At 42.8% G+C, this 13,595-nt stretch overlaps 3 protein-coding genes across 3 annotated transcripts; all 3 read left to right on the top strand.

Annotated features, from left to right (window-relative positions):
• The first annotated feature begins 2,676 nt into the window (after window positions 1-2,676).
• Window positions 2,677-3,684, top strand: LOC108154646. Its single transcript, XM_017284976.1, has 2 exons — window positions 2,677-3,133; window positions 3,200-3,684. The coding sequence occupies exons 1-2, from the start codon at window positions 2,677-2,679 to the stop codon at window positions 3,682-3,684; spliced, it is 942 nt and encodes a 313-aa protein (XP_017140465.1).
• Window positions 3,685-6,614: 2,930 nt separating this feature from the next.
• On the top strand, window positions 6,615-8,036 carry LOC108153933. The gene is made up of 4 exons (XM_017284030.1): window positions 6,615-6,824; window positions 6,899-7,181; window positions 7,280-7,461; window positions 7,890-8,036. The coding sequence occupies exons 1-4, from the start codon at window positions 6,615-6,617 to the stop codon at window positions 8,034-8,036; spliced, it is 822 nt and encodes a 273-aa protein (XP_017139519.1).
• A 3,338-nt stretch (window positions 8,037-11,374) lies between these two features.
• Window positions 11,375-13,572, top strand: LOC108157239. The gene is made up of 3 exons (XM_017289209.2): window positions 11,375-11,524; window positions 12,181-12,607; window positions 12,675-13,572. Exons 2-3 carry the CDS (start codon window positions 12,211-12,213, stop codon window positions 13,106-13,108), a joined length of 831 nt encoding a protein of 276 aa, XP_017144698.1. The 5' UTR covers window positions 11,375-11,524; window positions 12,181-12,210; the 3' UTR covers window positions 13,109-13,572.
• Window positions 13,573-13,595: the final 23 nt, after the last annotated feature.

The following is a 13,595-nucleotide window of genomic DNA, read 5'->3' as shown; positions in this document are numbered from 1 at the left end:
AATCACTCACACAGACCAGCAGCTTCAATAATAATACATTTTCTTTGCATGAATCAAAGCGCCAGGGCACAGCAGGAATGACGTCCCAAAATGTCTTCGCCTAATTGTCGGCTGGCAAACAGTCGAATCCACATGGTTCCCCACTCATTTCCATAAATATATTTATTAGGTAGCATATTGCCATTCGCGGGGACGGGAAGGCTTTGATGTCCCTAGGGGAATTTCGAGCAAGCAGTGCGCGAACTCATCTGAAAGCTCATCTGAAATTAATATTTATGTAAATGCCAAGCGCAATTAACACGCAAATGGCAATGCTTTCACTTTTTTCCAACACACACAAATTCCTTGTTGCCCAAAGAAAAGTAGATAAATAAAAAATTCAAATTACAACAAAGAGCGGAAGCATTAAGACTCGTGGGCCCTATGTCTCGGCCCAGCCAACTGCACTGACATCAAAACACCGATTGCCAATTGGCAGCTCATTAAATACCAAAGCAGGCAAAGCATTTCAAGACATACTTCAGTTCCCTCTACGCTCAGCTCCGATATCACACAATTAGGCTCGGCTTCTGTCTTAGCCCACGAATATTTTTCCGCTATTTGAAACCAAGGAAATATATTTTCACGCCAACTGAAGTGACACCCACACACTCTGGATAATTAAGGTCTATACTAAATAGTATCGATTACTCACTGGCCAGTGTCAGGGCTGAAGGACAAGTGCTGCTTGAGACAGAACTTGAGAGAGATTCGATCCCCTTTCCGTAGACATCGTTTCTAGCTAATCGAATACTTACATTCCCAACCCAAGGCCAATCAGAGAATTCGGCAAAGAATAGTACCAATGTCCCATTCATTTGAGACGTTTATTTTAAGAAATAATTTATCAGTCTTTCTATTTATGTATTTGCTTAATTTATTCCACAAGAAAATTATTGCATGGAACTCAATCAATGGAAATTATGAGAAAGTATGAGTATACTGGGACAACCTTTTTCAAATTACGCGAATGATGCTGATTCACAGTTAAAGATTGGCATAAAGGTATATAAAAATTCAAATTGGGTTTAAATTACGCATGGGAAGTTCTTAATATTAAAGGAAATACATAGGGTCCATCTAATACCATTATTGGAAGAAACATTGAAGTATTGCTTGAAAACAAATCAGCAGTTTTATTCAACAATGGCAACATCATAGTGGTACCGCTATCGTCCGCGGATGTTAATGTCCTGCTAAAGGAACTATGGCATAAAATTTGTATGGTACTTTTACGAATATCCAAACGGATGCCAGATAACCGGTAGACCGACCAGAGCAAAAAGAATAAATAACATAGCTATCAGAAACCACAAAATAAGCGGAAAAAAGGTTTTCAAATTAGTATCGGTCTGTCTCTGCTAGCGACTATAAAAACTGTACAATATCAGCTATAAATATGTATACGCACATAAGGAGAAAGTTAATACAAGAGAAAAAAAGCCAGAACCTTGTGAGGTCAATATCAAATTCTGAAAAGAAAAATTTTAGTGCAGAATATAATATTTCAAGTGCATACATACTGTAAGCTGGAATGTACTGCTTTTTTGAGGAACGAAACTTTTAATACCCTTGCAGCTATATTATAAATAGCCATTCCAAAGTAAAAAGAGTTTGAATAAAACACTGTACGTCTCGTTGCTATGCCCGATATTGGATTATTGCTGTTGTGTGTCGAGCCTTTAGTACAAAGAGCATTAAAACCATTATTGGTTCTGAGATAGAACAATTTACAATTTTTACCCCTCGTAATATTAATTGATGCTAGAACTCTGGTAGACTATTCCTTAGTAGACCTTACCGATAAAGGCTAAACCTTATTGATCCATCTTCTTGGGATGGCTGATGCCTAAACACTCCTGGGGCCAGATTTTCTTTCTTTTTTTCGTACGAATATAACGTAACGCCGGGATGAAATTACCATATCTAATGGTATACAAAAATTATATGTTGCTGGGGACTGCAAGTCCACTGTTCGGTACGAGTACTCGTATCCCAGAAACTACTTATTCGAGTTCCCTGCCAAAAAAAATACCACAGCGTGTCTTCGTCTTCGTCTTGTATTTGAATTGAGTTGCGAGGCACGCACCGGATTGCTGGCCACTTGGTTTTACGAGCTTCGTCCGCTATAGCAAGGGTGACAGGGGCAGCCTATCGATATAGAAGCCATCAAATAACTTTCAATTATGTGCGGCATATTATGGCGGGGGTGTTATGATGGAAACCGCATTGATGAATCCCTCAACAAAGCAAAGACACTTGCGTGCCCATAAAATGTTGAGTTGACCCAGTACCATTTCTGGGTGTGCATTTATAGAACCCCAAAACCGCCTCGGAGTACTCCTTCTTCGAGTGCTGCGCCCTATAGGTGAAACTCTGGTCGGACGGGGGGATAACTTGCGCTTTCCATGGCTTTGACAACAAAGCAAAATGGTCGCTAAAGCTCAAGCCCAAAGAAGAGCTCGCGCGTACTCTCTGTATACGCATTTCAATTAACAAAGTACCCGACGTATAAAAACCATGCGGTGCCCAGGCGACATTTGCATAACCCATTGAGTCGCCAACGCGTGCAGACTTCTACTACTACGAGCTGAGAGTTCGGATTCACGCGGATTACTTCAGGTGAAAGCGAAAAGGATGAAGAGCTACGCTTTCTTAATCGCCGCTGTGACGGCGCTGTCCGCCGCCGCCCAGGGAGCGACCACCCAAACCCAAGCGCCACGGACGCCGCAGTCTGCCGCCCAGCTGGCTCTGGACATGTACCACGGCTGCCTCAAGGACCTGAGCGTGTCTTGTGTGCGTCCCAAGGCGATGAGGTGGTTCAATATAGCTTTGCAGAAGCCGGAAGTCAGACTAACTGACCGTCTGTCGATTGTCCGCACCACGGAAAAGTCGGAATCGACCTCATCCCGCTCTCTCAATGCCGAGGAGCAAATGTTCGATGACATCGATGGCTATCTGGGCAGTCATGCCTTGAGAATCCAAGCACCAGAGTACTTCCGTAGCTCCGAGGCCCGTGCGTTGGTGCCCGACTTTCTGCTGCAGAATGCCCTCACTCAGGGCGGAGTAGTGCCTCTGACAGCCGCCAACGAGGGTGAGTCCTAAATCCTGATGACATATCAATTGGGTAGGAAAACATTACTCTTTCGTCTGTGTTTAGGTCGTGGTATGATCCGCAAGGCCATATTGCCTTTCCTACTCGGTCTGAAGCTGAAGACAACTGTTTTGGTGCCCCTGGCCCTGGGTCTGATTGCTTTGAAGACGTGGAAAGCGATGACTTTGGGTCTACTCTCGTTGGTGTTGTCCGGTGCTTTGGTTATATTCAAGATTGCCAAGCCCAAGATCGTCAACTACGAGGTGGTGCACTATCCAAACCACCACCATGTCGAACATGTGGTTCCCCACCACATTGAGCATGTGGTACCACACCATATCGAACATGTGGTTCCACATCACATTGAGCACATTGTACCCCATCACATTGACCATCATCTGGATCACCATATCGATCATCATGTGGATCTGCCTGTGGAGCATATCGAGCATTTGGAGCACCCGTCGCCCGCTTGGGACCCGCACGCTTGGGCCCGCTCCTCTCAGGAGCCACAGGATGCTCAGGACCTTGCCTACGCGGGTCAGAAATAATACTAAGCGATCCCGAAACCCGAAATTCGAATTCAAAATTATTTATTTGCTCTAATTTAAGTAGTTGAAACGCGAGGGGAGCTTGGCGTTTGGTTTAATTTATTTATTTATTGAAAAATGTACAAAACCAAGCTAAAAAAAAAGGAAGAAAGCCCAAGGCCAAGTAATTTGCTCTTTTATCCTTTTGTGTAAATACTTCTGCAATAAAAGCCATGCGAAAATGATGTGCCTAATTGAAGACTTTCCAAGGGCTAAAGTCTCTACGTTTTTTTCGGTATAATTACCCCGAAAACTTTCTAATGCCCCTAAACGGGGTTTGGGTCTGACCGTAGCAGTAAAAAGAATTTTAAATTCAAGCACAGCACATGAATGGAGGAGCAACAGCTTTTCGTTTTCCCAGGTAAAATGTAAAAACTTCTACCTGTTTTCATGTAAAATTCAAATGCTTTTGTGAGTCGGAGCGAAAAAATCACATTGTTGAAAGCAGCGCCCAAAGTGCACCTCACTGCAACGAATACATTTTCTATGAAGTGGAATGTATCCTCTTCAGTACGGGATACCCTGTGCCCCTGTTTGTGTTGATTCATTGCAGGGGGCATTATTCTTAAAGATAAAATGCATTTGATCTTGTAAGACCCTATAGAAACTAATTGAAAAAGGTTTCCCAGGATAGTGGCCTTCATAGTTCCCGCAGCGAAAATTATTAGCCTACTTTTAGGGGCGTTCGTGCAACACGAAGGAAGACTCTTCCACCCATAGGGGGTACAAAGTTTTCGAATTGCCCAAATTATATGTGAACTTATTGCATTCATTCCTTCTGCACACGGGAGAGAAAATCGATGGTTCATCCACGGATAACCACACGCTCCACCAGATAGACGCAGGTGTGTGCTGGAAAGTAGCCATCGCCGCAGTCCCAGCCACACCGACGACAGCACAGCGTGCAACAATGCAAAATGGCGTTGGCGCCAGCAACAAAAGACAGGTAATGGAAACAATACAAAAGCAACAAAAGCAACAGCAACAGCATTGAGCGACCACACTTCATTTATATTTAACGGCATGCACTTGGCCGCCATCGCATGGCCGTTTCTACGCAACAATTTCGAATATGAAAAAGTTTTCCAATTTCATTGGCACCACACCGGACCATGGGACGTCCAGTACGAGTAGCTTGAACAGAAATGCGACCGGAATGGCAAATTGTCCAGCAATTGAAACCGGTGAAACTTTTTACCGAAAGAAATAATCTCAAAAAAAAAGGAGAAGACAGAAAAGAAGCACGAAAAAGTAAAAAAAAAATCGAAAAACACACTCGCCCGCTATCAAAATCAATTTTCATGGCGAACCGCGCGTAATCAATATACGGGATTCATAATTTACAAGTTGCACGGCGAAACGAAAAATTTCGACATTCAGTGCATGACTTAACCTGCAAGGTTTGGCAAGAGCAAAGGGGGATGGGATGAGCACTTGTGTCACTTTCGCTTTCGATGGCGAAAAGTACTTTCTATTTCATTGGCATGTAAATGGCAGGCAGCCCTTGTCCCTTGTTTTGCATATTCTTTTCCCTATTTTTATTAAGATATGTTTGCCGTAATTAGCTGTCGCAATTTGACGTGTGCTTACTGTATACAATTATGTGATGAGATATTTTTAATTACTTGTTTGTAATGAGCATTGAACGGTTTATGAACTACGGGCAGGCTTGGGGAAATGATAACCGCTTACACTCAAAGAAAAATAGTGTTAAAAAATAAACGCCCATATATTGATTATATATTTGGTTTTTAAATACAAACATAATGAGATTAAATAGAATACTTCGGTGTAAACATAAATGTATCAAGAAGTATAACACGGCCCAAATTTAATTTAAATATAAAACACTTTATAATATTTATAATATTATAAACTTCTATGAAATATATTTAATCTTAATATCAAAATATTTCATTGAAATATGAAATATAATTAAATCAAATGTTTTTATTTTCATTTTACAATTTCCACTCTTGGTGGAAATCTTTTGGTACAAATATTTAAATCCAAGTTAAAATATGAAAATTTCAGGCTTTTTCTATGGGTGTAATAGCCAATTAAAACGTGTTCAAGGAATGATAATTGCCAATCAAACTTTTTACTTCTATAGTTTCAAAGTGATTCAAGAGTCACTTGACCATTTATAATTATGAAAGTTAGGAAAGAAAATATTCTCTTTTTTATTTTCCGCATTGCCTTGTTTTTCAAGTATTTATTTTATTACTTCAATTATGTTAGATTTTGTATACAAAATCTTTCAGCTTAACATTTTTGCAATTTAATTTTAATCGGGTGAAACGTTGTTCGGAAATTACATTGTTCATCGAAGCTCATATCTAATTTCCAACAACAAGAAATCACAGGTACAATGGAGAATTGAGATTTAATCAGTTAATGGCCAGAGTGTGGCTTCCTTAATGTTTCTTCAGAGCAAACTGTTGAATGAAACGAAGGCATTATTCCCCCCAGCCACCGGTTAAGAAAATACTCCAATGTGGCCGGGCCGGCACGCGGTTGAGATATAGCCACATTAAGTATACGACACGTGGTACAGTACCCAAAGGCACGCACGCACACACCCGCAACAGCAGTGCAATGGCGGAGCGCTTCGGCTCTTTCAGTATTTGCTTCATTCATGTCTTTTTCGAGCATTTCTTTTGAATCACCATTCGCTGGGGCGACAGCGACGAAGACGAAGACAACAACGAAGACACTGCGACGTCGACACTTGCGACACTCGGGAAGGTGGGGGCAGCGAAAGACGCCGGCCGCAGAGGCTAAAACATTGGGAGTATAAAAATCGTGAACAATAGAAAAACGATTATTAAACGCAATTGTGCCAGCATTGAGGCAACAGCGGCAACAGAGCGAAAAAAACAGTTAACAAAATGGCTAAACTGCTCCTTGTGATTTTCGGTGTTGCAGCCCTGGTGGCTGTCGGCCAGGCGGCGGCGGGTGCCTCGACACAGCAGCTGCCGCTTCAGCGGCTGATTGCCGAGGAGCAGAGCAAATGCGCCAGTGGCCAAGATTCGATGGCCTGCATCAAAGAGCGTGCCATGCGCTTTGTGGACAGCGTGATGAGTAAAGACAGCTACACGGTAAGAAATTATTTAACATTTATTTAAATATTTCGTCTACCAAATGCAGCTGCTTAATCTTTCGACGCATTTAGCTCTCCAACCTGGAAGTACGCTCCAATGGCCAGAAGATGAGCCCGATCAACGATGCCCGTGCCCGTGCCAGCAGTGCCGATGGCTTCATGGATGCCCTCGAGAACTACATCCAGGGCCATGATGTCAGCATGAACTTGCCCATGGCCGATGCCAAGATCACCGTCTCGGCTCGCAATCTGGCCAACGACGAGCTGAGCTTGAATCTGCAGCTAAACGGCGATGATGATGATAGTGCTGTTGATGGTGAAGCCAGGGGTAAGAAGGGCAACATCTTCAAGAAGGGTGGGTTGATTTCTGCATGCTTTTGGCAGTATAACTATCTTGTGGGCTACGTTTATTAACCTATACGAATGATCTCCCTGATCATGATCCGTTTGCAGGCAAGAAGCACCGTCTCCGCAAGCTGGCCATGCCCATTCTGGTTCTCATCCTGCTGAAGGCCATCACCGTCATACCAATGGCCATTGGTATCCTCAAGATAAAGGCGTTCAACGCTCTAGCCCTGGGCTTCTTCTCTTTCCTAGTCTCGGTTGGTTTGGCCATTTTCCAATTGTGCAAAAAGGTAAGCCAGCCTCGATACTAAAACGCACCTCTAATTGTCTTCTAGGCATTCGCTGGCTGTGGTAATTAGAGAGAGCGTTAGAGAGTTTTGCTTTGGTTGCGTGAGTGAGTTGTGGCGACGATTCAAGAGAAGAGTCAAACATTATTGCAATTAGGATTAGGTGTCCATAAGTACTCGTACAATATGCATGTATGTATAAGAACCCCCACACTGTCTAGAGTCTAGAGAGGGCACACGCAGGGTAAGTCCAGTCAGAATCCTCGCCCACAACCCGCTCCCGCATCCCCAACCACACCGAAACGAAACAAAACTGACACTCAACCAACTACTTCCCGAACCAACATGTGCATTTAATAGATTGTTTTTGTTGCCCATCCTCGAGGGAAGCATGTTTTAAAATTACACTTTTGCTCTTTTTGCCCCAACAGATTGCCCATGATCATCATCACACCGCCCACATCACCGCCCACGGCCCCTGGGATGGCCGTACATTTGGCTCCGTTGCCGTCCCCGCCCCAGTTGTGGAGCAGCCCCAGCAGTTGGCCCAGGAAATGGCCTACAAGGGTTATGTCTAAGCCGCAAAAACCAGAGAGCGGAGCGGAACATTGAGGGCCATAAAAAGTGGGCAGCACAAGAGCGCAAAAAGATTGTTAATTGTTAGAAGTTTTTTGAGGCTTTTGTTCCTGACACTTCCCCAGTCCTTTGGACTGGTATCCCTTTTATCCTCCTGCTCTGCTGTCCCTTTTCTTTAGACTTTATATATAATATTTATTAACTATTTATTGAAAACAAGAGAATAAGAAAAGAGAGAAGGCAGAAAACCAAAATAAAGTAGTAGAATAAAATGCCTTGAACATGCTAAGCTTTGATTTAATTTACTGAAAGCACGGGTGGGCCGTAGGTCAGCCATAATCCTTAATCTTTAAGCCGAAGCCTTGGGCCATCGACAGACTTCGAACTTTACGAGCCCCAGCCGGCAGGACAGGGTCTAATTAACGTGTTCCGCCCCGTCAGTACGCCTCCGGTGGGAGTCTCCGGCTCTCGACCAATTTCACTTGGCATACAATATTTATAGGCCAATGCGGCGGGCACAGCAATTGCGTCCTAATTAGCCAAATTTAATCCACATCCAACGGCAGCCAGCCCTCAGTAGAAAATATAATTAAGCATTCCACTCAAGCCTGGGGCTTGGGGCCCGGCTTTGGCGATCGATTAAATTGATCCATCCACTGAATATAATTTAAAAATTTAAATTTCTTATTTTCACTTGCGCGAAAGTTGACAGCCGGCAACGCCACCGCCACCTGAGAGTGAAAGTCTTTGCATATTCTCGCCCCAGGAAAACCCACAGATCAGGGACATTTCCAAACAACATAGAATGCCGGTCACCGAAGCATGTTTGCTCACAGCCATAAATCTTTCATTCGTCGCACAAATAGAAAAGGAAAAATCTCAAAATAAATTCCTACCAGCTCCGATTGCGCTCAACTGCACAACGAAGGTCTTCTAAACAGGAATTCGAGTTCGGGGAAAAGTGTGGAGAGCAGAAGCGACTGGAGAGCACGACTAGGAGATACCCAGGACAGTATATTGAGGCATTTTTTTGAAATTTCAGTTGGAACTGCATAGGATTTGATATTACATATTTTATAAAATTACTTAGGGATTAAATTTAGGGAAAAAAGTCCTGTAATTGTAATTTTTACCTTTAGATTTAAAAATGTATACCAGTAGATTTGACTCGTGAGTGGAATTTGTAAAAAAAAAAAGTGTTTTCACTTTTATTTTGAAATGAATACGAAAATATTTGATCAAAAATAGCTTTCATATTTCAAGTAATTTATTTCATATTAAAAGTAAATAATTTTCATACTTAAAATTAGTATATTATGTATTTAAATAAAATATTATCATATTCAAATTAATTAAATAAAATATTATCATATTTAGATTAAATATTTTAATTTAATTATTTAAATTAAAGTATGGGTGAGTTTCTCCTTACTATGGCATTTTATTTTTTGTAGTGTACAGAGAAAACATATGGTTCACCGTACAAACGTTTCAATTTTCCCAGCTACTTACCTTAATTTATTGACCTTAATCTTTCAGCCACTTTCGTACTCTTCGCACTGACCAAAAGGTAGATACGAGTATACCCCAACACCTTCTGGGTAGGATAATCTACATACATTTCAGAGAGCTCGAATTTAATTTGAAAGGCAATGCTGGCGAATGGTCAAGCATCCATTTTTCATGTTCCATGCCACATCGCGGCTACCATCTAGAACCCAATAAAGTGTGAATCGGCTGAATCGATGAATTTTCGGCCAGTGGCCCCTCGCTGTTCTGTTTGCAATTTTCACAGATTTTAAGCCAATTTATCAGGCGACTGCACAGTGCGGGGGGCTACCGCTCCCTCTGCGGCGGACAGCTGGACAGCTGGCGCCACTTTCATAATCGTTTGGCATGCATGAGGACGCTGTTTTGGGCAACACACACCACACGACTCACACAACATCATATGCAGCCTGGCCTGGGCAAGACGCGGGCATATGGAAATTTATCGAGCGACATAAAGTTGTCGGCTCTTTGGTTTGGCACGAACCAAGCAAAAGTGTGGCTTTGCAGCCCACCAATTTGTTTTGTCGTGGGGATAACAGTAGTGATACACATAAAAATTAGACACGACACCTATTGCATTATTTAAAATGACAATTAGATAACACTTATGAGGATGAAATGATTTTGGCAACCAGCCGGAAAGATGTTGGATTTGATTGTGCAACTCTGAGAGAAGTTGGCCAAAGCTTTTACCAATTTTTGCCAATAACACGGCAATAGAAGATAACCAATATTAGTGAGGATATACTAACTAATGTTTTCATGCGTCTTTATGATTTTTATGATCAGTACCTCTTTCGTTACTTACAGAGCACTTTGTTTCCAAGATTGCCCTACCACAATCATTGCTTAGTGTCATATAAAATAAGGTTGATTTTTTACAAAATGTTTGACCTTCTTTGAACCATTTTAATGATTAGTAGCCATTGAAGAACTTAAGTCTTGAAATAACAGTCTTGAACCATAAAATACAAAAAAATATATAAAAATTGCACAGATGGTAAACAACTTCAACTCGGTATGTCTTTAGGTGTAGCCATTGTATTAACTCGAATAAAAACTGCAATCTAAGTATGTGGAGGTATCTAGTATTTAAGTATCTGGGCCCAAAACCTAAGTTCTGTCTCATGCAAAGTACAGTGCCGCTCAACTGAATAAGTTCAACAATTTTCAAAAGTCAAACCGCTATATCTTTTTAACCAACTTACCGATTTATATGAATTGTTAATATAGCCAGAAAGTTTGTGATTTCCAGGACACGTTTTTAAAGCTATTTATCAATTTTTTCAAAAGCATTACAAAAAATGCCTATTTATTCTAGCTCAACTGAATAGGTTCAAGTGTATTATTGCATTTAAAAGTTAATTTAAAATTAAAGCTCAATGTATTCCCAACCATCCCGGCCTTTAATCTTTCAATTCTAAAGCGTAAATTAATTGAGGAACGTACAATCACGAAGTCAGTGCAGTTTCATTTAGCCATTTGTTTTTGTCCGTCTAGAAATGTCAGCTACTAATTTTCTAGTGAGATTGATCCATTGGGGGACCACTTCTAGACGTTTGATTATGTGCATCCAAATGCACAATGACTGCGTATATGAACACCAATTATGAAGTTATGATCATCATAACAAAATCATTGGTCCAATTACTAAATAATGAATATTCAAGAGAAGAGAATGTAGGCCATGGTTCCCAGAAATTCGACCCAAATTAGCCAAGAAACGTGTCTGCTGGAAATGTGTCACAAATAAAAATGAAAATCTATTTCGTAATCTAATAACAACAAATGTATCAAATACATACGATAATTGAATCCGCTGCTGAATTCAGCAAACAGTTCCGCATACACGCTGAAACAAACAAAAAAAAAGAAGTCAAATCCAATCAAAGCAATCCTACGAGGAGGCAGAGGAGTATGAATCAATACCTAAGCGTAGGTGAGTTCCGTACTGATTTCTTGTATCGAAATTTGACACAATACGTTGAAATATGTACGTGCCCAAGCCCTTCGATCTGGCTTTCATGCGGTCGGTCGCGTAAGAGTTGAGGGCCTGCATACTAATAGGAAACAAAAGTTATTTTCATCGGAGCAGCGTCAGTGTAATGCAACTTTGGCCAAAACCAAAAGGCTGTATTGAGGCGGGGGTGGGTGTCTGGCCGATATGGAAAGCGAGAAAGCGCTGAAGACATGCGTTAGTGCCGACTGGTGGGGGGAGGGGGGCGCTCTATTGCCAGGCAGGCCCGTGGACAACCCAGATAGTATTTTTTGGTGAAAAACTTTTTGGACATTTGCTTTCCGTGGACTTGGCTAGGGTTCGGCTTCGGCCCCGTTGGCGTTCCGTCAGTCTCGTCACTCGATTTTGTTGCCGCTGTCCAAAAACCAAAAAGTGTGCGCTCCAAAATACTTGCAGCAGGTCTCTGTCTCTGCCACTGTCTGTGGCTCTCTTGCGGTGCGTTGCGAGCCCTGCCTGTGGGGAGCGGCAGTATAAAACCGTTGTCGCTCGAACAACTGTCCAACATTGTCGTCGCATCGACATCGCCGTGAACACTACGCGCTCTGGTAGTGTCAATATATATATATATCTCTTTAAAGTGTGCCCAAGAGGAGACCCGATTCAATATAATGGCCATCCGTTTCACGTCCTTGCTCGCGGTCGGTTGTGTGCTGCTAGTGTCTGGTGCTGTGTCTGGCGCTGCCATCGAGAATGCGGTCACACCGCGCATCCACAGCTCCGACGAGCTGATCTCGACCATTGTGGATAAGTGCTTCCATGCCAATGCCATGCATTGCCTGAAGGAAAAGGTGCTGACCTATCTGGACACGATGGCTAATGTGGAGGAAGAGGTCAGTGGCCGTGCCTTCGACGACGATGTCATCGACAAAGTTATTGTGGATCGCATTGGCCGCATTCTGCACACCAACGAGATGCGTCTCCAGCTGCCAGAGACCTTTTTCGCCAGCTCCGTGATGACCTATCGTGCTGACCGCGGCTTCGATCTGGAGCTGCCAAAAGAGGAGGGTGCGTTACAGTCTACAACCACGACACCTAGACCCCCACAATGACCTGTTTCTTCTGTCTCACTTAGGTCGTGCCGAGAAAAAGAACAAGGACAAGCTCTTCCTGCCCCTGCTACTGCTCATGAAGCTGAAGCTTAAGGTGGTCATGCCCATTCTGCTGGCTCTGATCGGTCTCAAGGCCACCAAGGCTCTGATCCTGTCCAAGATTGCCATTAAGCTGGTGCTCGGCTTCCTCATCTACAATCTCATCCAGAAGTTGGGTGGCATGAAGATGAACATGGTGCCAATGCCAGCTCCGGCCACGGAATACGGCGTGCCCAGCACCACGGCCTCCTCGTACGACCCCAGCAGCTGGGAGCCAATGAACAGCGGACCCTATGCCCGCTGGGACTCGCAGAACCTGGCCTATAGCTCTTACCACCCCAGCAGCTCCTCGTCGTACTCGTCCGGCTCATCGTCGAGCTCATCCCCCAGCTCGTCCAGCTACAGCTCTTCCTCTTAAATCAGGCGCCAAGCGCTACGCCCTGCCGCTTTATATGTACATACCACATACATACCAAGGAATACCGAGGATGCCACCATCCAAGCAAATGGAGGTGGCTCCGCGAGTCAAAAACAGACCAAATGGAACGGAACATGCCTAGGCCATAATTTTAGTTGTTAACGGTTAAGCATGCGAGAGTCTTTAGCCATTCTTCTTTAGCCATCCACTCCCCCACTCCCACTTAACCTCTGCAATTTCTACCCTATTCACTTTGCCCCTTCTTCTTCTGTTCGCAATTTCTCCATTAGTTCTCGATCGTCACCAATCGACCAAAAATCAACAACTACTGAATTGAAATATTATTTATTTAATTTATTAAAATGCAAAAATTGAAAACATTTATCTAAATTGATGATTATTTAAAAGATTTCGTGATCACAGTAGGCGTTTTATTAGCTATTTAATCGAATTCGTGATCACAGAGGGTGTTTTTAGATTCAGTTGA

This window comes from Drosophila miranda, chromosome 2 (genome assembly GCF_003369915.1).
Source record: "Drosophila miranda strain MSH22 chromosome 2, D.miranda_PacBio2.1, whole genome shotgun sequence".
Taxonomy (NCBI): domain Eukaryota; kingdom Metazoa; phylum Arthropoda; class Insecta; order Diptera; family Drosophilidae; genus Drosophila; species Drosophila miranda.
The sequence above is the reverse complement of the archived record's forward strand: the minus strand, read 5'-3'. Positions and strand labels throughout refer to the sequence as shown.

What these genes read in the sequence shown, in the direction of transcription:
- LOC108154646 (XM_017284976.1), top strand. Translation starts at nt 2,677, where the DNA reads ATGAAGAGCTACGCTTTCTTAATCGCCGCTGTGACGGCGCTGTCCGCC. An exon ending in TCTGACAGCCGCCAACGAGG is followed by an intron (nt 3,134 to 3,199) that starts GTGAGTCCTAAA and finishes GTCTGTGTTTAG; the next exon opens with GTCGTGGTATGATCCGCAAG.
- LOC108153933 (XM_017284030.1), top strand. Translation starts at nt 6,615, where the DNA reads ATGGCTAAACTGCTCCTTGTGATTTTCGGTGTTGCAGCCCTGGTGGCT. An exon ending in TGAGTAAAGACAGCTACACG is followed by an intron (nt 6,825 to 6,898) that starts GTAAGAAATTAT and finishes CGACGCATTTAG; the next exon opens with CTCTCCAACCTGGAAGTACG. An exon ending in GGGCAACATCTTCAAGAAGG is followed by an intron (nt 7,182 to 7,279) that starts GTGGGTTGATTT and finishes ATCCGTTTGCAG; the next exon opens with GCAAGAAGCACCGTCTCCGC.
- LOC108157239 (XM_017289209.2), top strand. Translation starts at nt 12,211, where the DNA reads ATGGCCATCCGTTTCACGTCCTTGCTCGCGGTCGGTTGTGTGCTGCTA. An exon ending in GGAGCTGCCAAAAGAGGAGG is followed by an intron (nt 12,608 to 12,674) that starts GTGCGTTACAGT and finishes TGTCTCACTTAG; the next exon opens with GTCGTGCCGAGAAAAAGAAC.